At 45.8% G+C, this 26,854-nt stretch overlaps 1 protein-coding gene across 1 annotated transcript; it reads right to left on the reverse strand.

The window, feature by feature from the left end:
- Positions 1-2,863: 2,863 nt before the first annotated feature.
- LOC309551091 (perilipin-3-like) lies at positions 2,864-26,854 on the reverse strand. The gene is made up of 8 exons (XM_082251539.1): positions 26,777-26,854; positions 21,130-21,325; positions 12,219-12,301; positions 10,286-10,583; positions 8,010-8,124; positions 5,951-6,035; positions 5,731-5,856; positions 2,864-3,231 (listed from the first exon to the last, which is right to left on the reverse strand). The coding sequence occupies exons 1-8, from the start codon at positions 26,831-26,833 to the stop codon at positions 2,878-2,880; spliced, it is 1,314 nt and encodes a 437-aa protein (XP_082107665.1). The 5' UTR covers positions 26,834-26,854; the 3' UTR covers positions 2,864-2,877.

Below are 26,854 nucleotides of genomic sequence, written 5' to 3' on the forward strand. Positions count from 1 at the left end.
CCACATTCCCCCCCAAAACCCTCCAAGGGTAGAAGAGGGGGGACAGCTGCTTACCACACCAGAACAGGATGGGCACCACTCCAGACAGACCACAACTCTATCGTAATGTAGGTGCTGTCGGCCAAGAGGAATGCCGCGACTAAGGGCGAAGCCAGGTCGTATGCACCCTTGCGAGAAGTTTAACCTGCGACCCCCCCCCATCCAGTTGAGCTGCGATTGTAGATTCTCAACCTGGAACAAAAGGAAAAAATTCCATAAAAAAAAACTGCCATTTGTACCCGAAGAGTATTGCCCGCCATACCCTTCTCTACCCAATCTTGTAGGAAATCTAAGATTACGGGGACAGAGGTAGAAGAAACCTGCTTCTGCCTACGCCAAGTACAAAATGTTTTCCAAACCTTAGAGTCTCTTGCTCGTTACTGGTTTCCCCACTCAGGAGTGTGACTCACTGTCTGAGCAACACTTCAATCTAAGGATCTAGCGCTCACTAACCAGGCCGTCAGCTGGAAGAACTCCGGCCTAGGGTGCAATACTGGACCCCGAGAGAATAGGTCTGGGAGCTTTCAAGAAGGCGCCACTCATATGGCCTTCAAAGCCGCGAACCACCCCCTCCTTGGCCACCAAAATGCAATGAGGCCCAAGGAACGACTGAGTTTCTGTATGACTCGAGTGATTAGAGAAAGGCATAAGCTAACGCAAACTGCCAGAGCATCCGGGCCCTCCAACTCTTTCCAAGGGGGAAGAAGAAATCTCCTTGCCTTCTTGTTATTGAAGCTGGCAAATTTCTGAGCAGCCAAGTTTCTGGACTGGTGTCCGAAAGCTTCCAAATCTGCTCACATTCCCTGTCTTATTGGTTGATGGCTGAGGAAATCCGCTCCCCAATTGCTTCCCCTTTTATGTGAATTGCCGACAGACCAGATCTCCTTGGCTAGGTCCAGGAGGGGTCTGGACCTGGTACCTCCTTGGCACTTCAGGTAAGCTACTGCCATAGAGTTTCAGACCTGAATCTCATTGCATGAAATGGAAGGCAAAGGCCTTTAGAGCTTGTGGCTCCCTGCTCCGAGCCTGGGCTACTTCCTTGTTCCAGGTGCCCTGGCTTCCTCTAGGTGGGCCCCCCTCCCCAGGTGCTTGCGTCTATGGTGACTTTCATAGGACCCCACTAACCCAAGGGCCTGCCCTGCTCCAGATGGCTGGGTACTGACCATTTTAGGGAATATTTTACCTGAGCGGGTAAGGATTAAACTTAGTCCAGGGACTCAACCCTTTTTGTCCCAGGAAGAAAAGGTGGAAGCATTGAAGGTCTGAGTGCAGCTGTGCCCAAACTGCTGGCTGATATGAGCCCCAGAAAGCTCAGGATCCCTCTCCTGAAGCAAGGGACTCCCATTAGCCATTTTAACAATGAGATAACTTTCTCCACATTTTCCCTTGGCAGGAAGAGTTTTGTACCTGCAAGTCTATCCTGTAACCTAAATAGGTCTGAACCTGGCCTGGAACCAGGGATTACCTTTCCATGCTGACCAACCAGCCTAGCATCTGCAGGACTGTTATCACCTGGGTGTCTCTCACCTGGATTGCTGAAGAGCCAAAGATTAGTAGATCATCCAGGTAAGGAATTCAAGCCTTTTCACTGCTGGAGATTAAGATAAGCTACCTGCCAGATCTTTGTGAAAATACTTGGACTAGCTGCTAAACCAAATGGGAGTGCCCTGAACTGCCAATGAGACCCCATTCTGGGTTACGACCACACATCTCAGGAAAGCCTGGTTTTCCAGATTATTCTTAACATGCAAGTAGGCATCCCTTAGATCCAGAGTAGTCATAAAATACTCAGACACGTCAGTCATGAATACCTCAGATAATTTAACACACACACAAACACACACACACACACTGCATAAATACCTTCCATGGAAAACTTTTAGTTTAAAGGAACTTCTTAAAACAGTCTGAGGTTTATGATAAGATGACATTTCCAAGGGTTTGGGTACCACAAACATGGGAGTAAAAAGCCTTGGTAAAGCTAAACTTCCGGCACTACCACTTACTGTTCCACCAACACCAATTTCTGGATTCCTTTTAATAGGACATATCCCAGGTGGGGAGGAGATGTTACTGCAATTTTTTTTTTGTGTGGTGGTTTGGACTGGACGAGAACCTCTAGGTTGTAGCCTTCATAGATTTTCTCTTCTCAATCAAGGACTGACTGAGATTTCGTCCCACTGGGAAATTAAGTGAGACAGTCTGCCTCTGGCATCACTTTGCATCTTTCATACTTGAAACAGAATGGGGGCGGGGGAGCAAATTCTTCTTTGCCTACCTCTACCAAAACGCCACTTTCTCTTGGGTTCCTTTCTGTTTTTTGCCCGGGGGGGGGGGGGATTTGATCGGTTCTTTCTCCAGGCCAGGGCCAAACCGCAAGAACCCTCAAAAAAAATAAAATAAAAAAGCTTTCACCTCTGTTTAATACAAATGAAACCCACTTTCCTTTAAATTTCACAAAGCGCACAAGAAACCAGCTTCAGATCATGTTAGTGTATTTTGACAATCATACAAAGCACTTTACAAAGTGCTAGTTTACAAAGTGCTAGTTTACAAAGTGCTAGTTTACAAAGTGCTAGTTTACAAAGTGCTAGTTTACAAAGTGCTAGTTTACAAAGTGCTAGTTTACAAAGTGCTAGTTTACAAAGTGCTAGTTTACAAAGTGCTAGTTTACAAAGTGCTAGTTTACAAAGTGCTAGTTTACAAAGTGCTAGTTTACAAAAAAAGTGCAGCAGAGGAGATTCAGTGCAGTTACATTGTGTTTAACCTTTGTTTTAAGAATCATATCTCCCCCCTCCAACTCCCTTTACAAAAGCAAAGAGCAGAGCATCCAGTCACTTATTCTTTGAGGTCTTCTGGAGTTTCTGGACGCTCAACAATCTGAGGGGCAAATGGTCCCGCCACCCAAGTCAACGGGGTGTTTGCCATTACATAGCTGAAAAGCTCATTGACGTGTTCATGAACCTGAGTGGCTTTTGCACGGCTCTGTGCCAGAATTCCAGCCGAAAGATCACCAAGTGAGCGATCGGAGGCAAATGAGGTGTGCAGTTCTTGTACGTTCTGTCGCAGGTGCTGCATGCGCTCCTGGATGTTGGCTTGAAGCCCTTGTGCCCCAGATATTAAGGTGAAGCATGTGGTCTGAAGCTGTTTAGTCATCATTTGGGTCATGCCGAGTACTCTGGAGTCAAGTGCCTGTAGAAGACAAGTCTATTACTCACAATGTAAAGTCTTATGACAGCAGAAATGTCCAGTGGGACAGAAAAGACAAGTTAGAAGGTGCACCAAAATGGAAATTGCAGTGCCAAAAAATAAAAATGCACTTGGCCAAAAACTGAAAGATAACAGTATTATATAGCTATATAGTTTGACTTAAAGTCATGCACTTAAAATATGAAGGTTAAGAAAAATATTCTATGTAGGTCTTCACACTGGTTCATTGCGCTTCTGTTGTATTAGCTCCGGTTTACACTAGAATTGGTGCAAATTTACTGCGGATTCCACACTGCATCAAAATCGCAACCCACTCATGCAAACCGATTGCAGAGTATCAAGTTATTGACGCCCTGAAAAAAAAAACGGTTTGCAAGTTGAAGGGTGATTTGCAGAAATCACCAATTCTGGTGCAGACAACCCCCCAAAATGCAATAGTCATTAAAGATGGTCTATATCGGGCATCACTAAATGGCGGCCCGCGGGCCGTCTCCGGCCCGCGCTGCTGCTCCATCAGGACCGCCGCCATCAGCTGCTGGATTTCTTCCCTGTCTCTGCTGCTGTCATTAGCAGAGCAGGGCGGATGGCAGGAGGCGGGACTGAGACTGGGGGCGGGACCGGCATTGAATGGAGGAAGGCAGCTGCCTGAATTAGCATTTCAGGCTGGAGGTGATTGGCTGCTGGGAGGCGGAAGGTGATTGGCTGCTGGGAGGCGATTGGCTGCTGGGAGGCACACAGTCGGCTGCCTCTATGCATGCAGCGCTGCTGTTCCTCTGTCTTCCTCGAGATTGTCCCGCCTCCTGCTCTCCGCTCTGTGTAAGGTAGGAGAGTGAAGGGAGGACAGGGCTGTGAAGTTTGATTGGGGAGCAGGGGTCATGTGCAGGGGGGGGGTAGTGTGGTGTTTCATGTAAAGGGGAGCAATGCTGTGGGGGTGATATGTTAAGAGGGTAGTGGTCTGTGTTGATGTAAAGGGGGGCAGTGCTATGGGGGTGTGTGTTAACAGGGCAGTGCTGTGTATGTGTGTGAGGGTGATGCAAAGGGGCAGGTCTGTGGGGGTGATATAAGGGGGCAGTGGTGTGTGTGTGTGTGTGTGGGGGGGGTGATGTAAAGAGAGACAGTGCTGTTGGGGGGATATGCAAGAGGGACAGTGCTGTTGGGGGGAATATATGAAGGGGATGTGAAGGGGGACAGTGCTGTGTGTGTGGGGGGGGGGGGGACAGTGGTGATGTGAAGGGGGACAGTGTTGTGTGTGGGGGGGGGGGGGGGGGACAGTGGTGATGTAAAGGGGGATAAGCAGCTGCACAGAAAACGTGCAGGGTACAATTGACTCTTAAATGCAATGAAATACAAGGTGCGGTTTCCCACACATGGAAATTGCATGGTACATACGCGCCATGCAGTTTCAATGCGACAGCGTTTTTAAAAAGGTGCCAGGGCCTTTTCCCAGCAGAAAACACAGACACAACAGCCCATTCAAATGAATGGGCTGTCGTGCCTGCACACCTGGGCTGTGATGTAAAGAATCCGAGTCATCACGCAAAAATGCAATCTGGACCTCTGCTGGAAGAAAATTTTGCTAATCGGACCTCCATGAATTTTAATTCAATACCCCTGGTCTATATGCATGCACGTACTTTTGATGTGCAAATTGTCTTGAATACACAACGTAATATTTATGGACACTTTCTCCTATGCCTGGGAGGAATTTACATGAACCATGTTTTACCCAAGTTCAACCACACATGCAGAGAGCCATAGGTACTGTGAATGGAAAACCTGGGAACACCACTCCCCATGTACAATAAATGGATGCATGGTACTCCAAGATGGAAGCTGGGGGATCATGGTTGTATTCTTCACACTTTAAACTATCAAGAGGGCAATTGGCATTCCTCCATTACAGGGACTTCTATAGCACCAACAATGTGGCACAAATATTAATGCATAGTCTGCAAGCTCAGTAAGGGACTGATGTGAATGTACAATATATAAGGCTCCCCAACTCACATACTAGGGCCAATTAACCTACCAGCAGACTTTATATCTGGAGTAAACCAACACAGGCAGAACATGCAAATTCCAGGCAGGTAGTGCCATGGTTAGGATTTGAACCAATGACTCTGCTGCTGTCAGGCGATCTGTTACCACAGTCATTGCGCTTATGTCCTCTATACCAAAAGCCATATTCTGAATCGGGGCAATCACTACATAATACATACAAGTCCATTGTACTTCCTGTAAACTCTTAGCTGACTATTCCAATATCTGGCCAGGGGAGGAGTCACAGCCGCTTGGGTGATGTGGCCTCACAATTTTTAACTTAGTTGGTTTTCATATTAAAGGAAAATTAAGTGGTGCTGGCTTTTTGGTTTTATGAAAAAGGTATTTTTATTCAATTGAGATGTACATTAGTATTTGGAAGGAATCAAATTTACCACATTCATAAATCTAATACAGACCACATTTCTCATAATCCATTACCTGATCCCCACATCCATTTTCACCAGCAGCAGAGGTTTCTGCTTTTGGCTGCTGTTTGCTCCAATCAACCCATAGCTGGTGCAGCTTCTCTTTTCGTCCCTGAACACTCTGATTGAAAGACTCCACCTTGAAATAATGTGAGGAGGGGACAAAAAGCAGACAATGACTACTTTCAATTGTGCTGGACAGTTCACACGCATTAATGTACAATAACTCCTACCAGATCAAAAGTTTGGTGCAGTTGTGACAGAACCTCTGCAGTGCTCATTTGGGCGCTCCTCACCTTGCCCAATGAGTGCTGGTATGCGCTGTCGGGATTATAAAAATGGATTTAAAGAGCCATGTATATTCAGTCTCATATAGATTCTGAACAACATAGTTTCCATTTTGTTTGAAGGTGAAGGAAAGTTCATATATGTCCTCTTGCAAAAGGTCTTACAAGAGAGTAGAATTTCAACAGAGGTCTTTGTATTTCTTTTAAGATCGTAAATAAGGTGATACATTGACATCTCTATCAGATAAGACTCAGTCAGCCTGACGCTATACCAGATGTAAGGGGGGGTGATATCCCCTTAATTGTCTGTATTCTAAAGATGAATAGGTTCATTTAGAACATATATTTTTAAGATACATTGTGTGTGAGAAGATATTAGCCATAATTATGTCATTATGTAAGGCATATACATATATATTTAGAAATGGTTTGTCTACCATATGTTAGGTTTATATTCTTGCTAAATAACAAATCTTACTTAGGTAAAAGTAATTCCACTTAAATTACTTCATTTTAAAGGCATGTGGTAGGAGTGTTTATATAAGAATTGCTTTAGAATAGACTAAGTAATAGATCTTCCAATCCAAGTCCAAATGTCTGACAGAATTCAAATAATTAATGGACTTTCACTAGCAAGAGGTCAAAAAGGTCATCAGATAAGGATTTGTTCTAATTATTTTAAACACAAAATCTAATGAACGGTACAATACTGCCCTCTTTGGACGAAATACCAAATGCAGTCTTGGGGTAATTTAGATATTTCCCAATATAGAAATATTATATTATATAAATATTATTGAAATGGCATCACTTGCCAGGGTGAATGATGGAGATTAGATGGACATTTATGTATGTACTGAGTGTATGGACAAAGTTTTATGTTGTGTTTTATAGTTAGTCTTGAACATAGAGAAATCATCCTTTAATTTTGTTATACAAGTATTGGGTTAATTAGGAGAGGTTTGACTATGACCTCACCACTTAAGGTATAGACTATCCCAACCAATGGGGATAATGTTCCTCCCTCTGGGTTTAACTTATGGTAATTTTAATAGTCCTTTGTTCAATAACAAAAAAAGAGAGAACCCAGATGTGAGACAGGACACATTACATTGCCCAACATACAATACACATACATCACACACTACTACATCCCATTTATAGACTCATCCAGACATACTCCCATCTTGCTCCATCATTCATCTGAAACTTTGAGGGACGTCAAAAGAAACTCCTCCCTCACTGTCCACCATCTTAAGAAAGGCGTCCATCTTAGGATTCTGGTAACGACCATTTGAAGCTAGCAGCCATCTTAAGTGTGGTAAATATGCCTTGCTGTGTTATTTGATTTTATTCAATATTGTTTGTTTATTTCTTTCCTTATATGTTTTATATTGCATATTTAAGGGTAATAAGATTACAATCCCAGCCGTATAAACCATAGTAGATTTTTATCTAAAAAGCTGATTTGTTTATACATTTTTATTAATATCAGATTTAGCGCATTATTGCGAATTTAGTCTTCCGTTTTGCATGGCTTATTCTCGCTCCATCTGCAGTGAAACGACTTTCGGCTATGCAATTCGCAGACAATTGTGGTCCGTTTATATAGAACACTTATGGTTTATGCTATACCTGGAGAAATGGTAATCTTGCTTTCACTTAGTTTCACTTTCATTATTGAGCTAAACATCACATTGCATTGATTGTTTGAAGTTAGTATTTTCTGTAGAGTTATTTGTGTCATTTCTTGTTTGATCATATATTGTGAATAAATATTTTTATATATTCCATACTGTAGACTGTACTTACTAAGATTAGTATATGCTTTTAAAAAGAAAAAATTAAAAAGAATTTGCTACATATTGATTTGTGGAAATAAGTGGAGATTCTCCTTCACAGATCTTTGCTTATTGACACAAATAGACACTGTTATATTCAGAGCAGTATAAATATTCTGACATAATGGAAGTACGAGCGTGAGATATTATTAAATATTCTTACAGCACGGTGACGAATTCGTGAAGACAAGGAGCCCAGGCGCACATAGTAAGTCTGCTGATCTCTTTGCTGCTGCAATGGTGCAACCTCAAAACCCTCCACAGTGGATGCAAGCTGGGCTGTATAAAAAAAAAATAAAAAATTCCGACAATACATTACAGTACAGTACAAACATTTACATAACTCAACAGGAAACAAGCTCTCAAATCTCAAGTGTTTGCCTTCAGCCAGGTAACAAGATGTTTTATAGTGTCAAGAATAGTCTTTGAATATTTGTAATGTTGGCCTCAAGATTTGGTAAAGAGCTCTTATCCCAGTCATGAACACTCAAGTGAACCTGTGCCCAGGACTATGCCCATTAAGTATTTACATAGTCTAAAACAGTGTTTCTCAACTCCGGTCCTCAGGGCACACTAAAAGGCCAGATTTGCAAGAAAACTGAAATACATCACAAGTGATATTTGCTGCTCAGTGATTGCAGTATTCTAGTCTGCATCTCCCCAAGGTAATACCTAAAATATGGCCTGCTAGTGTGCCCTGAGGACCGGAGTTGAGAAACACTGGTCTAAAACATCCTCATTACTGGTCTAAAACATCCTCATTAAACCTTTATAGCTATAGAAATGTGAAGGTCAGGGGGCAAAACCCCTACATAGTACACCGCTGCAATATATGCAGATTTAAGATTCATCCCTTTAAAGAGAACCCCCTTTCGCCTGCAAGAACTGACAACACATTGTACGCTTGCTTAAATCCACACTGCTTCTCTGCAGCCAGTGTGCTCCCACACCACCATTTTGAAAAGGTTTTGTCCTCCTATTCAGAGGTGCATGCTGAAGCTGATGGGAATTTTACTAAAAGGGAAGGTCTGCTTAAATAACCCTGGACCCAGGATACTTCCCTCGCCCACTCTTCATAAAAGATTAAAGTTTTCTGTAGTTCAGCAAGGGAGAACTGGGCAGGGCAAACACTACTCGGGATTTTGGTGCAGCCACCTTGTTGGCTCATTACAGATGCTATGAGCATGATGGGTTTCTGGTTGGATCAACTGTGTCAAGTACGAACTGCTTTACCATGCCTCCCATAAAGTGTACCCGTTACTTGGCTAGCGTGGGTGAATGACAGACCTGGACTAAGTCTTTAGTCTAGTATGCTTTTTACAACCTAGACTAGGTCAGTTTATGACCCCCATTACTATATGTTCTAAAGCATTGCCTAAAATGGTACACATGGTGTTCCAAGAGACTGGCTCTACTACGATGGATCAAAAGGAGTTTAGTTGGTTTTGCACTCCTGTGACCCATTATCAGCAGACAGAGGTGGTCCAGGCACTAAGATCCAGACCATATGGTTAAGATCTGCCTAGAAGCCTGGACCAACAGCTCAGCCTCTTAGTGATCCACTAAGATCCTAAACCAGCCACCCGGTCCCTTCCAGGGCTCAGCGCTCTAGTGAGTGCTGGAGGGGCAGAGAGTGGTGACTGGCAGTCTCTGCAGACTGAGGACAGCAGAGTGATCAGTGCTTGATCTCTCAGTTTTCAGTCTAGAGATGGGGCATTAAACCCAAAAGCAAACATTGCGGCATACCATTTTAGATGCGATGGCTGCATTGGTTTTGTGACTATTCACCTGGTGATCTGGCCAGTAAGTCTGGAAAAACAAAAAAACCCACAAACTTCTACAGTTGTATCCATTTACAGGGACCACTGACAGGGGTTCTTACAATCGGATGTTAACACCCCCCCCCACCCAAAAGTAAACCACCTGCTCGCTGTAACTGCTTGTACATATTAGCTGGCGTTTAGCTTTAATTTTGTTAGCCTATTTAAACCTGCTCTAGTACATTTACACCCTCCAACTGACAAAGCTGCTGTCCAAGGTGCCCTTCATCCAGAGTGGGGACATGCCAGGTGGTGTTACTGGCCAAACCACCAGCTGGAGAGGGAAAAAACCCATAAGAAAAACAAATGCAGACACCATCTCTAATGATTGTTGAGCAGCAACATCTTTGGTTTTGGGTTCAATAAACTGCAAAAAGATTAAACTCGTGCAAGGTGGAAGTAGTTAAAATCTCCCAGAGAACTTACATTTCTGTCAGTGCTAAAGGCACAAAGCTCTGATACACAGACCTCTGGCAATTCACTATCACTTAAAGGGCTTGACCCTTCTGAGTGGACAGGAAGGGAGAAGCAGCACATGACCATTGCAACACAACCTCTTAGTTTGTGGAGTTTTACTAACTACAACCCAACTATTACATATGGCTGCATTAGCTACTTACATAGTTCTTCATCTGTCATGGGAAGGTAGTGATCAACCCATTCCTCAGTTTTCCCCAAAACAGTGTCCACACCGCTGGTCACAAACTGTCCCACATGAGACTCCATAACTGTGGGAACTGCAGATCGAGTGGCATTGATGCTGCCCTGAATGGCTCCTGTTGCCAGGCCCATGACACCGGACACAGCACCAGACACCACACCAGTTACAGTATCCCGAGCACCTGTCACAGTGCCTGTAACTGCACCAACAACTGCATCACGCGCTCCTGTCACCAGAGACTTGGCATCAGATACCACCTGCAGGGGGGAAGAAAAAAGGTCACTCAAATGGTCAAAGTATTCAGGTGTCTTGGCAGGACCAAGACTATTTTGTTCATCCCACTGTAGGCTCCCCCTTGGCTTTGGTAGAACCAACACTTTGTATTCTTGTAAAATTGTATTTATTCCTATTTAATATGAATTATATAACCTGCTACATGTCCCTTCTGTGTGTCCTTATAGGTTGTACATGTGATTCATACAATAAAATGTATTTGTCTAGTTGACCTCATTTAAAGTTCCACATCTTGGGCTTTGTTCATGTACATATTTAAGGATGGAGGCAACTAGACATGCAAGGTGGCAGATCACATTCTGTTTGCTCTGACTTTATATTCTTACACAACTGCATATTTCCCAGCCGTGACTATGTTAGGAACAAGTCTTATTTTGTTTCGCCCACTGTAGGTTTTCTTGCTGTGGCTTGACAAGTGAGACTATGCAAAGTTGGTTTACTTGTGTCAATCAGCCCCCACTCATTTCAGTGAATTAGAACATGCCCTCTTGCAGAAGATTTACTAATCAGCTCAGGGTTCAGAAAAGAGCTGATCAATCAGAAAATTAAAGTCTAAGGTTTATCATGCAACAAAGATTTCATACACACCACTGCTGCAAGAAATGCAGTAGCAGGACTGTTGCCCCCCAATCTAGCATGCAAGGAACTGCTGCAAGAAGTACATCTGGAACCACACAAAGCAATCCACTCATACCCACCTTTGGGAAGCTGCAGAGTGGGAGAGTGATGGGAGTCAGTGTTACATGAAGTGACAAATGTTTTGACTATTATGAAATTTAATGAGTTATGAAATGTAATGAGTGCCATAAACAGTTCATAAAAAAAAAAAAAAAAAAACACTTATTGGATATTTTAAACAAATGGGTGTAACAGGGTTATTATAGTACACTTAGCCATCTGAGGGGCTTCTGATGTCCTCTGCACCCACTGACATCTCAGTGTGGGATCGGGTAATCGGCAAAAAAAGTTATGTATACAGATTTCTTCTTCACAGATAGTGTTAAGATTGTTGATGTCTGTAGATGCCGGGATTTTAGTGTTGGACTTATTCTGCAAGTTCACACTTGCCAAGCTTAAAGTAAGTCCCGACTATAATTTACAAACAGGACCCCTTTTAAAATTACCCAATATGTCAAATTTGCTCAATCAAAACTATGCAACCCCCCCCAACACTACCTTTACATACACCCACCTTATAACCAACACCTGTAGGTGCCTACACACTGCTGTTGGTTTCTGTAATTGCTACACAAATGCAGAAAAAGTACCATAGGCAATCTACCTCTCAAGCCGCCCCATCTGCATCCATTGACAGGGCAGCTCTGCCCCACTCTTGTCCGATTTTGACTGACAGCAGCGAGAGCCAAAGACTCCCACTGCTTTCAGACCAGTAACGAAGAACAAAGCCAAGAGCACTCACACTGCTGGATCGAGATCGGCCCAGGCAAGTATAATTGGAGGCCTGGGAGTTCTGATAAACGAAAAGGTTTACCTTTATGCAGAGGATACATTAAGATTCATTTGGCAGATCCAAGTCAGGTGACCACCAAAGAAAAGTTTGTAAGAGCATTTCAAACCACTATGTAGTTGGCACTTACCTTTTTAGCTGGTTGCTGGAGAATAGGTAGAGAGGATTCCAGTTTATCCAGACCTTTGCAAGCCAGGTCGTTAGCGGCTGCAACTGAAATAAGTTAATACAGTATATCAATCCATGCAGAACTGGCGACCCGCTTTCTTTGAGCCCTACATAAGTCACAACACTTAATATGGGGTTCTAAAGGCTTGAGGTCTGGCATTGCTGCTACTCTGACAAAGGAGCAGAACCCTGAATTACACAAGTGGCAGATTTCATTGGCAGATTGTGGTAGAGATTCATCTTACTAGATGCAGATTAGGCAACCCCCCCAAATCTTTTGGATAGAGCAAGGAAAGGTTATAACCCCTGTATTTTTGCTGTGTCTCACTACAAGGATTTCTTCACTCCATGTTCCATAACCAAACAGAAAGTGGGGGCAGATTCCTGAAAGGAAAGCCCTTGGGGACACCTAGGTCACCAGAACTAGTGTTCCAATTGGATAATTTTACCCTCCAAGTAAGGTGCTTGCTAGTGCTACTATAAAAACTGTAGTAGGATACCAGTGATCCAGAACTGACTGGGTGACAGCAAAGGTGGATAAATACAAAAAAAAAAAAAAAAAAAAAAAAAGAGGAGACCTTACTCTGATTTTATCTACAGCACCTGTACCATCTTGTTTTATGATAAATTGGTTAATATCACTCTAGTTTTACTTCATCCATTAGCGTCACCTAAATATTGTAGGACTGGCACTGCAGTCACATTATAATATTTGCAAAAGCACCACATAAGGAGACCCTGTTTACAGCATTGAAGTCTATTACTTCGTGTATATCACCATAATCCTACTATACCTGTGTAATACATACACCATTTATTGACCTACTGTTCTATGTATTGGATGATTGCAGCTTCACTATTGTATTGTTAGTGTAAAAATAAGGCAAGAAAAAAAAATTAAAGCACCCCGCCAAGCTTGTGCGCAGAAGCAGAAGCATATGCAAGTGTTCAAACCACACATGAGGCATCGCTGCAATTGTTAGAGCAAGAGCAAAGACCTCCCAACTCTAACTGGTAACCCATGAAATTGTTAAAGCGTTGCATATGGAGTTTTAAGTACCAAGGTTTGTTGTGCAATTTTGAAGCATGACATGTTATGTAAAAATGTTATGCCAAGCAAATTGATACCCAAGGAAAAAAAAAAAAAAAAAAAAAAATAGTTCTTGTTCTAACTAAACGGAAAACAAAACCATTCACCCATGGGGCTGTCCCCATAGGCATAACACCACACCCTCTGCTCCAGCAAACCAGTTTGTTGTAAGCAGCGAGATACAAAAACCCATCCCTATATCAGAGGGGCGGGTGCTGCGTCTTTTCAATGGACTTTAGAAAAGGATTTTACGGTTAAGTTCTTAGAGAACTGGATTTGTATCATTCATTGACAGGCGCAGCTTTCATACTTATCCCATTGGGATGTCCCAAAACAGTATAGGCATGGGGGGGGGGGGGGGGGGGGTGGGAAGAACGCAACCAGATCGTAATGTAAACTCCAAAGGCTAAACTGGGTAACATGAAGCTCAGAGCAACAGGAGCTAACTCAGGAGAAAAAAAAAACCCTAAAGAGAAATAAAGATTCTCTTACGAAACTGCAGCCTGCAAAACCTTGCGGCCAAAAGGAAGCATATGAAGATGCCAACAAATCAACCTTGTAGAATTTTGTTAGTGCACAGACGACCAAGTCGCTGCTTTAACTTTCACTACTAAGGACTGAACCACATCCAGAGTGCAAGGCAATTTCCTTGGGATGCTTAGGCCTAGGACATAAGGCAGCCAACACAATGTCTTAATTGAGATGAAGCCAACACAGGCACCTAAGGAAAAGTCAGATTAGGTCAGAGTACCACTTTATCTCTGGACCACCAAATAAGGCAGACAGGACAGCGCCACCAACACAGACACTCTTGCAAGCAGAAGTAACAAACACCAGAAAGGCAACCTTCGGTAAGAAAAGCAGAGAAATCTCCCTAATATTCTAAAAGGGAGGCTTTTAAAGAACAGAAAAGGCAACAGGGATCTCCTCGGAGAAGCCAGATGACGAGGCCCCTGAACAAAGGTGCGAATCAAGCCATCAGTAGCAGACAGATGTTGGAAGTGAATAGCCAAGGCAGACACTTGGCCCTTGATAGTGCCCAAAGCCAATCGCTGCTCAACCCCTTAAGCCAAAACCCTAGCTATAGCAAAGGTGCAGCTGCAGCGATTCACACCATGAAAATGTACAATTTCCACTTGCGATGATAGATCTTCCTGGCCTTCAAAAGTATAGGAATCCCCGAGTCAAAGGGCTATCCCTTAACACCTTGCTTTCAATAGCCACACTGTTAAGTCAGCGACTGTAAAGCAGGATGGAAGATCGGTCCCTGAGACAGCAAGTCTGCATACCAAGACTGCCGGGGCCAGTCTGGTGCCACTGGAATGACCAAAATGCCTTCAGCCACCCCTTGAACAAACCTCGGCAGGAGTACGAGCAGAGGAAAGGTATAGATCAGCCAACACTGGCTCCAAAAGAACCAAAGCGCCTGGAGTCGGCCAGAGGATCCCGAGACCTGGCCACAAACACATCTGAACTTTCCCCGTTTAGTGAGACGCAACAGATCCACCTCTGGAGTCCCCACTGGACACAGGAGATTAAAATTCCGGATGAAGGGACCATTCCCCTTGATCCAACACCTGACTCGGGTAATCTGCCTGCCAATTCTCCACGCCTGGAGTGTGGACTGCGGAAAGAGCCAGAACATGAACTTCTGCCCAAACCAGAATCTCAGCCACCTCCATGGCCGCCAGAACACTCTTGGTGCCCCCTTGATTGATGTAAGCCATGGCTGTGGCATTGTCCGATTGTATCTGAACCGGAGACCCATGTAGCTGACTCGTCCAGTGGAACAGGCAAGGCTTGATCGCTCTGAGCTCCAGAATATTGATCAGCAAGGAAGACTGTTTACCAAGTCCCCTGGGCACAGCTTCCCAAGCACTCAACCCCAGCCCGACAGGCTGGTGTCTGGTGATCACCGTCCAGAACAGTGGCAGGAAGGACTTTCCCCCGACAAAGCTGGTGACTGGATCCACCAGGATAGAGCTGACCTTGTGAGATGGCTCAAACAAATCTTCTGGTCCCAACGACCGAGGGTCCCTGTTCCCATTTTGCAAGAACTTTTTTGCAGAGGTCTCGAGTGAGGGAAAAAAAAAAAAAAAACACAGGACCGCCTCAAAGGTTGATAATATCAGACCCAGGGCCCTCATGCAAGTCTGTAGGGAAGACCGATCGGTTTCCAGCAGCAACCTGATCACCCTTTGCAACTTCTGAAGCTTTTCCAAAGGGAAGAAAAAACGCTAGCCAGGGCAGAGGCAAGAGTCAGCCCCAGGTGTGACCCATACAGATGGAGTCAGCAGTTTTTAACTTTATCTTCCCTCTGAATTCCTGAAGGGTCTGAACTGTAATTGATATGTTCCCAAAGATCCAAATGAGTCTGCTCACAACAGGAGATCATCCAGCTATCCCAAAATGCAATTCCTCCTGACGTAACAAGGCCAGCACTGGGGCCAGGACCTTGGTAAAAACCTCTGGAAGCGGGACCAAGGTTAACCCCACAAGTGCTCCTCTGTCACCGCAAAGTGGAGATTTGATGTCCCTGGAATATGGGGGGGGGGGGGGGGGGGAGAACATACAAATATGCATCTTTGACATCAATGGAGGCCATAAAACCCAGATTCAAAGATGTCACCACCGACCGAATGGACTCCGTTCAAAACTTCTGCACCCACACAAAGTGGTTAAGAGCCTTGAGATCCAGGATTGGATGCACCTTGCACTCTGGGCACTGAACAGGTTTGAATAGAAACCTTGAAAGCATTCCTGCAGAGGAACCAGCACAACCACTCCTTGAGCCAGGAGATCCTGCACAGCCTCCCAGGGATCTTTCAAACGATCCGGAGACAGGTGAAAAAACCTGTCCACCGGCCGGGACCAAAATTCAATCTTGTACCCAGAATAAAATCAGTTTGTGAACCCATTTGTCTTGAATGAAGGAAGTCCAGGGTTCCTGAAAGTGCAGATGCCCCCCCCCACCCCAGAAGCAGGTGAGGGCGCCCCTTCATGCTGAAGAGCACTTGTCCGCAGAACCGGGCTGACTGGTCTTGGGCTTGCCCCAGTGCTTCCTAGTCCCTCCAGAAGCTCTGAACCAGAACCTTTTCCTTGCAACCCAGAGGCACGAGAAAAAAAAAAAAAAAAAAAAGTCTACGAAAGTAAAGCACCCTGTACTAAGCAGGGGCCTTCCTTTACTGCTCAGAGGATTGAGGAAGAGTACTCTTTCCCCACCAGTCAGACCCTTGATCAACTCATCCAGCGAGTAGAAAAATAAGTTACTTACGGGTAATGTCTTTTCCAGTAGTCTTTTCAGGACAGGCACCTTTGAGAGAACCTAAACCTTTGGGTGTGTAACGGTGCTGTCCTGAAAGACTACTGGAAAAACACATTACCCATAAGTAACTATTTTTCCCTTATTGTCTTTCAGGACAGGCACCTTTGAGAGGATAAGCGAGTACTTTCTTAGGGTGGGACAACCACCTGAAGGACCTTTCGCCCAAAGGCCTGATCTTTAGTGTACAGTAGGTCCAGTCTGTAGTGCTTGGTAACAGTTGTATAACCAGGTTGCTGCCCGACAGATCTGCTCCAGGGTAGCCCCAGCTCTTTCCACCTGAGAAGCTGCCATAGCTCTAGTGGAATGTGCCTTGATAGGCACCTCCTTCCCAGAAAAACTATAGGGCTGACTAATGGCTAGTCTAAAGCCCCGTACACACGCAGATCGTCGTCATACAAACGTCGGACGAAAGATCTGCCGATTGTATGCGTGTTAGTATGGTGCCTCCGACAGATGTCTGCACACAATCCGCGGACAAGAGTCTTTCTTGCAGACATGAAAATTTTTGTCTGCAGACACCAGAACGGACGATTGTTCGCCTGTCAGTACAGAAATCAGCCGACAGACCGCAGATTTGCAAGACTGGGCATGCTCAGAAAATAAAAAAAACAACAGGGAAAGTTAACCATTACATGACATCACTTCTGCAGTCAGCTGAAGTCTGCAGACAAAATTCTTGTGCTGTCCTTGCACTTTTCAACAGACATCGACATCCCGGGGAGAAAAGACGAACATTTGTATGACGACAATCTGCGTGTGTGTACGGGGCTTTAGCCATCTGGCTAATGAACGTCTAGATGCTTTAGCACCCTTATTCGTGCCAGCAAAAGAATTTGATTTCCTTAACTCTTTGTGATGGCTATGTATTGAAGAAAACATCCAATGTCCAACCTATTGAAGTTTACTTCCTGTTCCTTCACCGGATTTGAACAAAAGTTAACCCATTTCCTGGTCTCTATGAAACTTTTGTGAGACCACTTTAGGAAAAGCCGGATCAATTTTAAAAATAGAGCACTTTCTGCAGATATTTTCGGATCGCATTAACAGTAAAGGGCTTCGAGCTAACCCTTCTGGCGGTAGGGATTGCCACTGAGAAAAAAAAAAAAACAAAAAAACCCTTCAGGGTTAAAAATTTCACCGTACAAGATGCTATAGGTTCAAATGGTTCTTTCAGGAGAGCCTGTAAGACCACAGATTAATACCACATAGGAAAGGGGAGATTTCCTGCCGGTCTTTGCATGTTTAAGGCTCTAAAGAACCAAATCACACAGGGATCCTTTGCCAAAGATGTCTCCAAGACGACTATAGCCAAAACTTAGCGTTTCAGGGTGCTGACAGCTAGACCCTTGTTTGCCCCCTCTTGCAGAAATTGGAGTACTGTCTCTGGGCTACCTACATCTAAGGAGCTTCTTGCGCACCAAAGCTTATTCCCAGTTATTCGGTAAATGCTCCCCATTTCCTTCTTTCTGCTTTTTACGCATTTCCTTCTTTTTAGCAAAGTTGTCACCAGTTGGTCTGAAAATCCTTTACTTAATAGTTCTTCCTTAGAAGCCAGGCTGCAAGGTTCCAAAGTTGCGCCTGTGGACATAGTACTGGGCCCTGATCGAGAACATCCTCCCAAACTGGTAGAATCCACTGCTAGAATTTAGGACCGAGAACCATGGTCTCCTCGGCCAGTGTGGTGCTATGAGAATCAGTAGTATTTTCTCCTGAAATTCTCAGGACTGCGATATCAGTGCCGGCAGAGGGAACGCATAACATTTGGGAAAGAGCCATGTTTGTGCGAGGGCGTCTACTCCAAGAGCTCCGTCCCATCTGCTCAGGGAAAAGGCGACAGTTTTGCTGAGAGGCAAAGATCAACGCTTTGTATTCCCCATTTTTGGGTTACCCAACTGAAAACCTCCTGATTTAGAGTCCAGTCGCCCTCCTTTACGGTTCTTCTGCTGAGGAAGTCTGCCAACTGGTTCAACTCTGAGGTGAACAGCTGAAAAGGGAGAGAACCTGGGCTTCGGCCACTGAAGGATCCTCTCTGCCAACACCCACAGGGCACTGCTCCTCGTTCCCCTTGTCGGTTGACACAAGTCACTACCGTGAAGTTGTCCAAATGGACCTGGATTCTGTGTGCCGGTAACTCCCCCGGGAAAGCTCTGGGCCAGTTCTGCTGCTCTGTTCCCTCCAGTTTGAGGATTGCTTCGCCTCTTTGGGCCCCCCAAGACCCATGCACTATCTTGGACCCCCAGATGGGCCCCCCAGCCTGTGCCACTTGCATCCATGGTGACAATGCTGGAAGCATCCGTGGCAACAATGCTGTAAGCTGTCTGGACCCATGGGAGGCCCTGAGATAGATTTGAGGCCTTCACACCACCACAGCAATCTTTTCACCTGTGCTGGGATGTGAATTAACAAAATCGAGAGAGCCCCGAGTGTGGTCCCAGGCCTCTAGGATTAACAGCTGTAGGGGACGGAAATGTAGACCCGCCCACTGTACTGCTGGGATAGCGGCTGTAAGCAACCGCAGTGTCGACATGGCTTGTCTTACTGAGATTGCTTGATTGTTTTGCAACAGGCCCACCACTCTATTTTTGTTTGTTGAGAGGCATAAAGACCTTTTGAATAGTGGAGTCTCCTCGTAGCCTAGGAACACGATCCTTTGTGTCGGCACTAGGGTGGATTTTTCTAAATTCAGCCACCATCCTAGGCTTTCCAAAACACGCCTTGCCTTTTGGAAATCCCTGTACAACTATTCCTGAGAAGGAGCAAACAGCAGCAGGTCATCTAGGTAAGCGATGACTGACAAACCTTGAAGGTGCATGAATGCCAAGGTCTCTGCCATGACCTTGATAAACATGCAGGGGGTGGGTAAGAGGTTAGCCCGAATGGGAGGGCCTGAAATTGCCAACATTAGGAATTTTTGGCCCTTTTCTGCAATGGGAATGTGCAGTTAGGCGTCTGAGGTCCCATTAAGGCCATGATAATTGGGGGGGGGGGGGGGGGAATAGTTATTGAATAGATCGAATCCATCCTGAACTTTGTTAACAACTGAATGATTCAGGGGCTTTAGTTTCAAGAGCAGTCTAACTGCCCAAGGTTTTTGTACCACAAAGACGTGGGTGTAAAACCCCCCTCCTACCTCCCTCAGTGTTACCTTCAGCTTTGAGGGAGGAGTGTATGGCCGAGGCCTTTTTCCTGCATTTTGGTAATGGTAATGAGCATTCTGCGAGGAAGGGCTTGAAAATTCCGGTTTAAGATTTCCCCAAGGATGAGTCCCGCGCTTTTTTCATGGAGTCTGCTCTTTTGTCCATGGGATCAGGAAGCAAACCCATATCCTCAAAGGCTAGGTCTGTATGTCTAGAGACCCGAGAAAAAGCTGCGTCCAGTTTTGGTGACTTGTTCCAGACCACAAAGTTGGAAAAAGGAAACCTTTAGAGCCCTGGAAGAGAAAGGCTCTTTCTGGATCCCACCATTCTTCCTTAACAGCATTTATCAGGACCTCATGTACTGGGAAAACTAGGTTTGCCTAAACCCACATACATCTGATCATTGAGGGACAAGGTCTTTTCCTCCTGAATTCCCAATGAAGTGTGGATAGCCCCCAGAAGGCCCCCACCTCTTCCAGGGTCAGTTTGTAGCTAGAGGTTCTGGTGGATTCCCCATCCAAACCCTCCGCTTCGGATTCCCGCTTCCTCCCATGAGGGTGGAAGACAATGCCAGGCCGGAGCCTCCCCATCTCCTGGTTTACACACCACAGGAGACCTGGGACGAGCACCCGAACAGGCACCGCTGGAACTCTGCATCTGAGGACCGGGTAAGGCCCCACCAGACAAACTAAAGGGAGAGGGGGTCCCTCCCTCTTTCTTCCCCCCCCCCTCCCCACTCCTGCCACCCAGCACGGAACCTGACCGCACCCACTTCTGAGTGATCCCTGTCGGGGGGGGGGGGGGGGGGGGAGGTGTGGAATCTGCCTCTCACCTGTATTTAAACTAATATGTATCGCGTTTCATGTGCTAGGTGGGAGGAGCCTATATCTCAATTAAGCTGTCCTGGAAGAGGACTTGGGAAAAATATTTTCCATTGCCCACACTAAAGATGGCAGCGCGGTCGACATGCATGTGGTCAGGGACCCCCAATATGAAGGCCTTAAGATCTACAACCAGACCCAGCAGGAGAGAGAAAAAAAAAAAAAAGCCACCCCCCCAGGACACCAAATGCCCCAACTATCAAATATAAAAAAAAGATGCCTATACTTCGAGAGCAAAGCAGTGCGATTTGAACCCATTCAGAATAAATGGGCTCAAATTGCACCACACCTATTTGCATGAAATGCAATTCACATGAAGGTTATAGCAAGAACTGGGGTTTAATATTATACATTTTTCGGTTCAGTTTTTTATGCTGGCTGTATTAAGTGTCCAGTAATGTTTACTTTCTATAACCAATGCAATTGCAATCACCACTTACTTTGTGGCTCCAGCCTGCTTACAATGGGCTTTGATCCAGTGACTGCAGCCCCAGTTAAGGTCTTTGCTCCCATCTCAGCGACGTCGCACACGCTGCGGATGTAGGGATGACTGTCCTTTGTAGAGGTGTATACGCCACTGACCATACTGCAGGCTGAGCTCACTAGGGGTATATTGGCAACACGTTCCACCAAATTCTAGAGAAAGAAAAAAAAAAAAAAAAAAAAAGACTACATGATCTATCCAAATCCAGCAACAAAACCAAAGTCAAATCAGGTAAGTTTTTTTTTGTTAAAGAAAGTGCTCAAGTAGGTGGTAACCCTTGAGCAAAATTTAAAGTTAAATAAGCAGATTTACAGAACAGACAAGCGAACTGTAGAGAAAAGTTTTGCAAACAGTTCACACCAATGTTGCAGCATGGGAAAATTCTGCAGATGTCCCTTGCCAGCTCTAAGCCCAAGAAATGAGCAATTGCATGACTGCTGATCGTTCAGTTCTGACCCTGTTGGAGAACAGAGCAGTGACAATTCACCCTGCCCCTCCAGTAATTACAGAGTGCCAGGAAGGGGAACAGCTAGCTACATGCTGAAAGGCCGAGCCAGCTGCTGATCAGGCATCTGGGTGGATCTGAACATGGTCAGGTTCCTTCCAGAGCCTAGAGTGGCTCCAACATAAGCTTGCTCTTTCAGGACCCAGAATCAGCTTAAGTGCACTCCTGTGATCCAGAAGGAGACATTTGACCACCCTTAAAATCAAATCCAGGCCTTCCACCTCCTGAGCTGCCAATGAGATCACACTGGAGTCATGGAGATGAGGCTACAAACCATAAAAAAAAAAAAAAGTTCAGTTAAAAATGGAGCCTGGAGCCATCTACATTTTTTGAGAGGTTCCATGCAACCTCTGCCTAGGAATTCCTTCATTATGCTCACTTGCATTTAGGCTTAACATAAAGGGCAGCCAATCAGCATGGGGCCAAGTAGTAAGTGGAGATCACTGGAGTAGCAATGCATAATACAGTGAATCCAAACTCTAGATGGATCCCACAGGTATAGAGCATGCATAGATACACTGGTACAAGCTGGACTAATGTAAAAATATCCACACATGGAATACTTAAGAGCGATGCTAAAGCCCAAATTTTACCTGAATGCATTTTGTACATTATTAATGTAAAAAGATTTAAAGTGGAGTTCCTGCCATGAAAAAATGTTTTCAATAAAAATACCCCCAGGACAGTCAGGGTTAGTACATTCCACAATGGATAGCGTCTGTACTGTCCTGGGTCACACTTACCTGCAAGAAGAAATACTTACCTTTAAAAATTTCTTCTCCAGCGCTGCCATCTCAGATGTGGGCAGCTGAAGCCAGCACGATCCTCTTCTGTGTCCTCTTCTCCCAGAATGCACCTGCCCCGCTCGTCACTTGCGGCGCTGCATTCCTCCACAGCTTCTGGGCATGCCCAGAAGCTGTTTAGCAGGGAATGCGGCTCCGCACCGGAAGTGACGAGCGGGGTCGGTGCCGTCGCATTGATTCCTGGGAGCGATGACGTTCAGCTCCCAGGAATCATTGCAAACTGGAAGTGACGGCACAAGGGAGGAAGTGAAGAAAAGAGTATATTTCTACAACAAGTAAAAAACGCAACTATCCATTTCCTTTTCAGGTGACGAAAAGCAAGCGGATGGCCACAAAATCGATTATGTCGATTTTGTGGCCGGAACTCCGCTTTAAGCATTTTGGCCTCTCGCCCCCTCTTATACCTGAGCCCTCATTCAAGCCAGCGCTGTGCACGTCTGCAGCTCTTCTCCCCTCACTTCTGGGTCTCACTGGCTTTGCTGGGGCACCCGGAGCCATTGGCCAGGCCTGCCTACAGTTATCAGATATCAGTATTACTATAACCCCACCTGTCCTACAAAGTCAAACATGAAGGCCAAACCTGAGAGGATATTGTGAACTAAAGCAGCAGCTTGGACAAGTATGACAACATAGAAGTCCAGTTGAATGACCAGCTAGTAGCTATACCATGACCTGTATAAATGGGCACCTTCACACAATAGGAGGTGGAACACAAGGTGGAGGGGGAACAGGAACATGACTTCAGGTGGATAGAAACAGCCAGATACCATGGCAGGATGATCTGGCTGTTGGGAGTGCCTAGGACAGAAGAAGCCATGGGCTGGTTCAGCAAAACAAGCACCACCAAAAACACATTGTATTACTTGCCCCCTATGCCTTTCAACTCATCTCCCCTCCCCCCACAAAATGAAAATCGATTCACCAGTATGATGCCATCTTTTGGACACCTTCCAGGCACTGGGTCTGAACCAGGGTGGCAGTTGTGTAGGAATTACTGCCGACTGGCTCAGACAGGTTGAGAGTACAAATAGTCAGATGGTTTCTGCTGGGACATACAGATAGCAAGGAGTTTACATGGATTTCTACAGCATCCACCAACCACCAATAGAAGCTCATGGTGGACTGACCCCATTACATCCATCAAAACACTGATTTCTGTTCAAGGTGCATCATACCTTTAACTCATGGTTAAAGTACCTTCTAGTTCCCTACCTGAAAGATTCTAAAGGCTGTTTTTTTAACATACATGTTATACTTACCTGCTTTGTGCAATGGTTTTTGCACAGGAGCAGTCCCAATCCTATTTTTGGGTTCCCTGCCAATGGACTGGCTCCTCCTGCTTAGTGCCCCCCCCCCCTCCCATAGCAAGCTTACTAATTGGGGGTACTCGCAGAGACAAACCTCAATAGACTTTCCGTTTGCCCACACAGCCAATGGCTCCTACTGCTGTGTGAGCCAATGAGGGAGAGACCCAGGAGAGCGGCTACTCTCGCACATTGCTGGATTTAGATGATGGGGGGGGGGAAATCAGGTGTGAGTGTAAGGGGGGAGCTGCTCCCAGAGGTTTACCTTGATGCATAGAATACATTAAGGTAAAAACCGACCTTTAGATCCACTTTAAAGCCTTGAAAAAAGGATAAAGAGTCGATGCAGCCCTAAAGAAGCTGCTGCTCAAAGCCCTGACAGTGAATCACATGACCATGCTGAAGCACTGGCTTCCACCAAACAGATCAGCGTTAGGGGGCGTGTCACCCCTTGGCAGAACCTAAACACGAGAAATCTAGAACAGTTGTTCCAGAGCAGGAACGCAAGACATAAGCCAAGACAATTTCTCTTGGGGGGGGGGGGGGGGATACAATTTGTCTCAATGTCCCTTTAGGTCCCATGCACCCTGATGTTTAGGCCCAATGCATGGAGCTCAGGCTTTTAGCTGCAGGAGGTGTCTGTCCAGACCGACTGCCAGCAGCCTGACAACCTGTCAGCTGACAGGGCAGTTGGAAACCAAATTTAGGGCAGTATGCACCAAGACACTGCCATCAATTCAGGCAGTTCTTACTAAACACTTTAAGAATCCATTACCAAGGCAATGACATTCTTAAAATTACGGACACTTCTCAGATTGTGACAGGGAAAATAGTGCCCCATCAGTGGGAGGAATAGTACCTTAAATCATGGAGGGGGGGGGGGAATAGTGCCCCATCAGTGGGAGGAATAGTACCTTAAATCATGGAGGGGGGAGGGAATAGTGCCCCATCAGTGGGAGGAATAGTACCTTAAATCATGGGGGGGAAATAGTGGCCCATCAGTGGGAGGAATAGTACCTTAAATCATGGAGGGGGGGAGGGAATAGTGCCCCATCAGTGGGAGGAATAGTACCTTAAATCATGGAGGGGGGGGAGGGAATAGTGCCCCATCAGTGGGAGGAATAGTACCTTCAATCATGGAGGGGGGGAGGGGGGGAATAGTGCCCCATCAGTGGGAGGAATAGTACCTTAAATCATGGAGGGGGGGGGGGGAATACTGCCCCATCAGTGGGAGGAATAGTACCTTAAATCATGGGGGGGGGGGGAATAGTGCCCCATCAGTGGGAGGAATAGTACCTTAAATCATGGAGGGGGGGGGGGGAATAGTGCCCCACCAGTGGGAGGAATAGTACCTTAAATCATGGAGGGGGGGGGGGGAGGGAATAGTGCCCCATCAGTGGGAGGAATAGTACCTTAAATCATGGAGGGGGGGGGAGGGAATAGTGCCCCATCAGTGGGAGGAATAGTACCTTAAACCATTGGGGGGGGGGGGGGTGGAGGAATAGTACCTTAAAGTGGAGTTCCACCCTAAAATGATACTTTCCTCCATCTTCTCGTTCCAGGTCACCTGAAAAACAAATGGATAATTTTTTTTTTTTTTTTTTTTTTTTTTTTTTTTTTTTTTAAACTTACCTCGTACAGAAGAAAATATACTTCCTTCTTCCTCCCCTCGGAGGCCACGGCGAGTCGTCACTTCCTGGCTTTGCATGCCCAGAAGCTGTGGAGGGATGACACGCGTGCACCGGAAGTGACGGCGGGGGCGGGGCAGTGCATCGTGGGACCGAAGAAGACGACGCAGAAGAGGATCACGCTGGCTTCAAGCTGCCCACACCTGAGATGGCAGCGCTGGACAATACTTTTTCAAGGCAAGTATTCGTCCTGAAAGGTAAGTGCAACACGGGACAGATCAGAGGCTAGTCATAGTGGAATGTACTAGCCCTGACTGTCCCAGGGTATTTTTATTAAAAAAAAAGTATTCCAGGGTGGAACTCCGCTTTAAATCATGGAGGGGAGGGAGGGAAAGTGCCCCATCAGTGGGAGGAATAGTACCTTAAATCATGGGGGGGGGGGGGGGGGAATAGTACCCCATCAGTGGGAGGAATAGTACCTTAAATCATGGGGGACCCACAAAGGCAGCATACATGCATATAAAGTGCCACAGTTGGAGGCCACTGCTCTAATATACAATAATGCAGTGGCGGCTGGTGCTCCATGGCCCAGGGGAGGGAGCAGCAGATGGACCACACCATACACAACCACCCCCCCCTTGTGGCCGGCTCACTCACCCTGGACATGAGGGCAGTCGGCAGCTTCCCCATCGGTCTCCTGCGTCTCCTCTCTCCTCGGCCAATGGCATGGCTTCTTTCGGCTAATTGGGAAACGAGTCTCAGGACCCACTTCCTGATTGGCCAGGAGGAGAATTCATGTGAAAATAAAAAATATTCATTCGCTATTGTCACACAACTGGGTGGGCTCAGGGCGCACTGCTCTGCTCCCGGAGCCCACCCTATTTTTTGAAGCCTAGTGGAGCCTCTGGCTCTAATCACGTGCTTCAAAAAGAAAAAAAAACCCGACCATAGGAATCCATCCATGCATCCAGCACCCTGCATGGAGATTAGGGGGGGCCAGACGCATGGATGGGGGGGGGCAGCACCAATGCACCCCCAATGGACAGGTCACCCCTGCAATAGAGATGATTGGTTGCAATGTTACATACATTCATAGTTCCTGGGAACAGATCCTATTACTGTAACAATATAGAAATATCAGCTCCTGTGTAACATTGTAACAGTCATGTGTATTGGAGGATCTGTCTATGGGAATGGATGGAACACAGACATGATTCTTATCCCCAGGGGACAGATCCTGGAATACACAATACAGATGATTGGTTACAATGTTACACAGGATCGGTCCTGGAATGATAGAATACACAGCAGACAGTGGTGTCCGGGGGATACAATGTAACAGAGGGTTCCCCGGGCTCCTCACCTGTTGCTCGGGGCTCTGCTCGGTCAGATCGGAGGTGTCGGTACCGTTGGAAGCCATGTCGGAGTCTCCGGTGCAGAG

This window comes from Pelophylax lessonae (genome assembly GCF_965119305.1).
Source record: "Pelophylax lessonae genome assembly, chromosome: 3".
Classification (NCBI taxonomy): domain Eukaryota; kingdom Metazoa; phylum Chordata; class Amphibia; order Anura; family Ranidae; genus Pelophylax; species Pelophylax lessonae.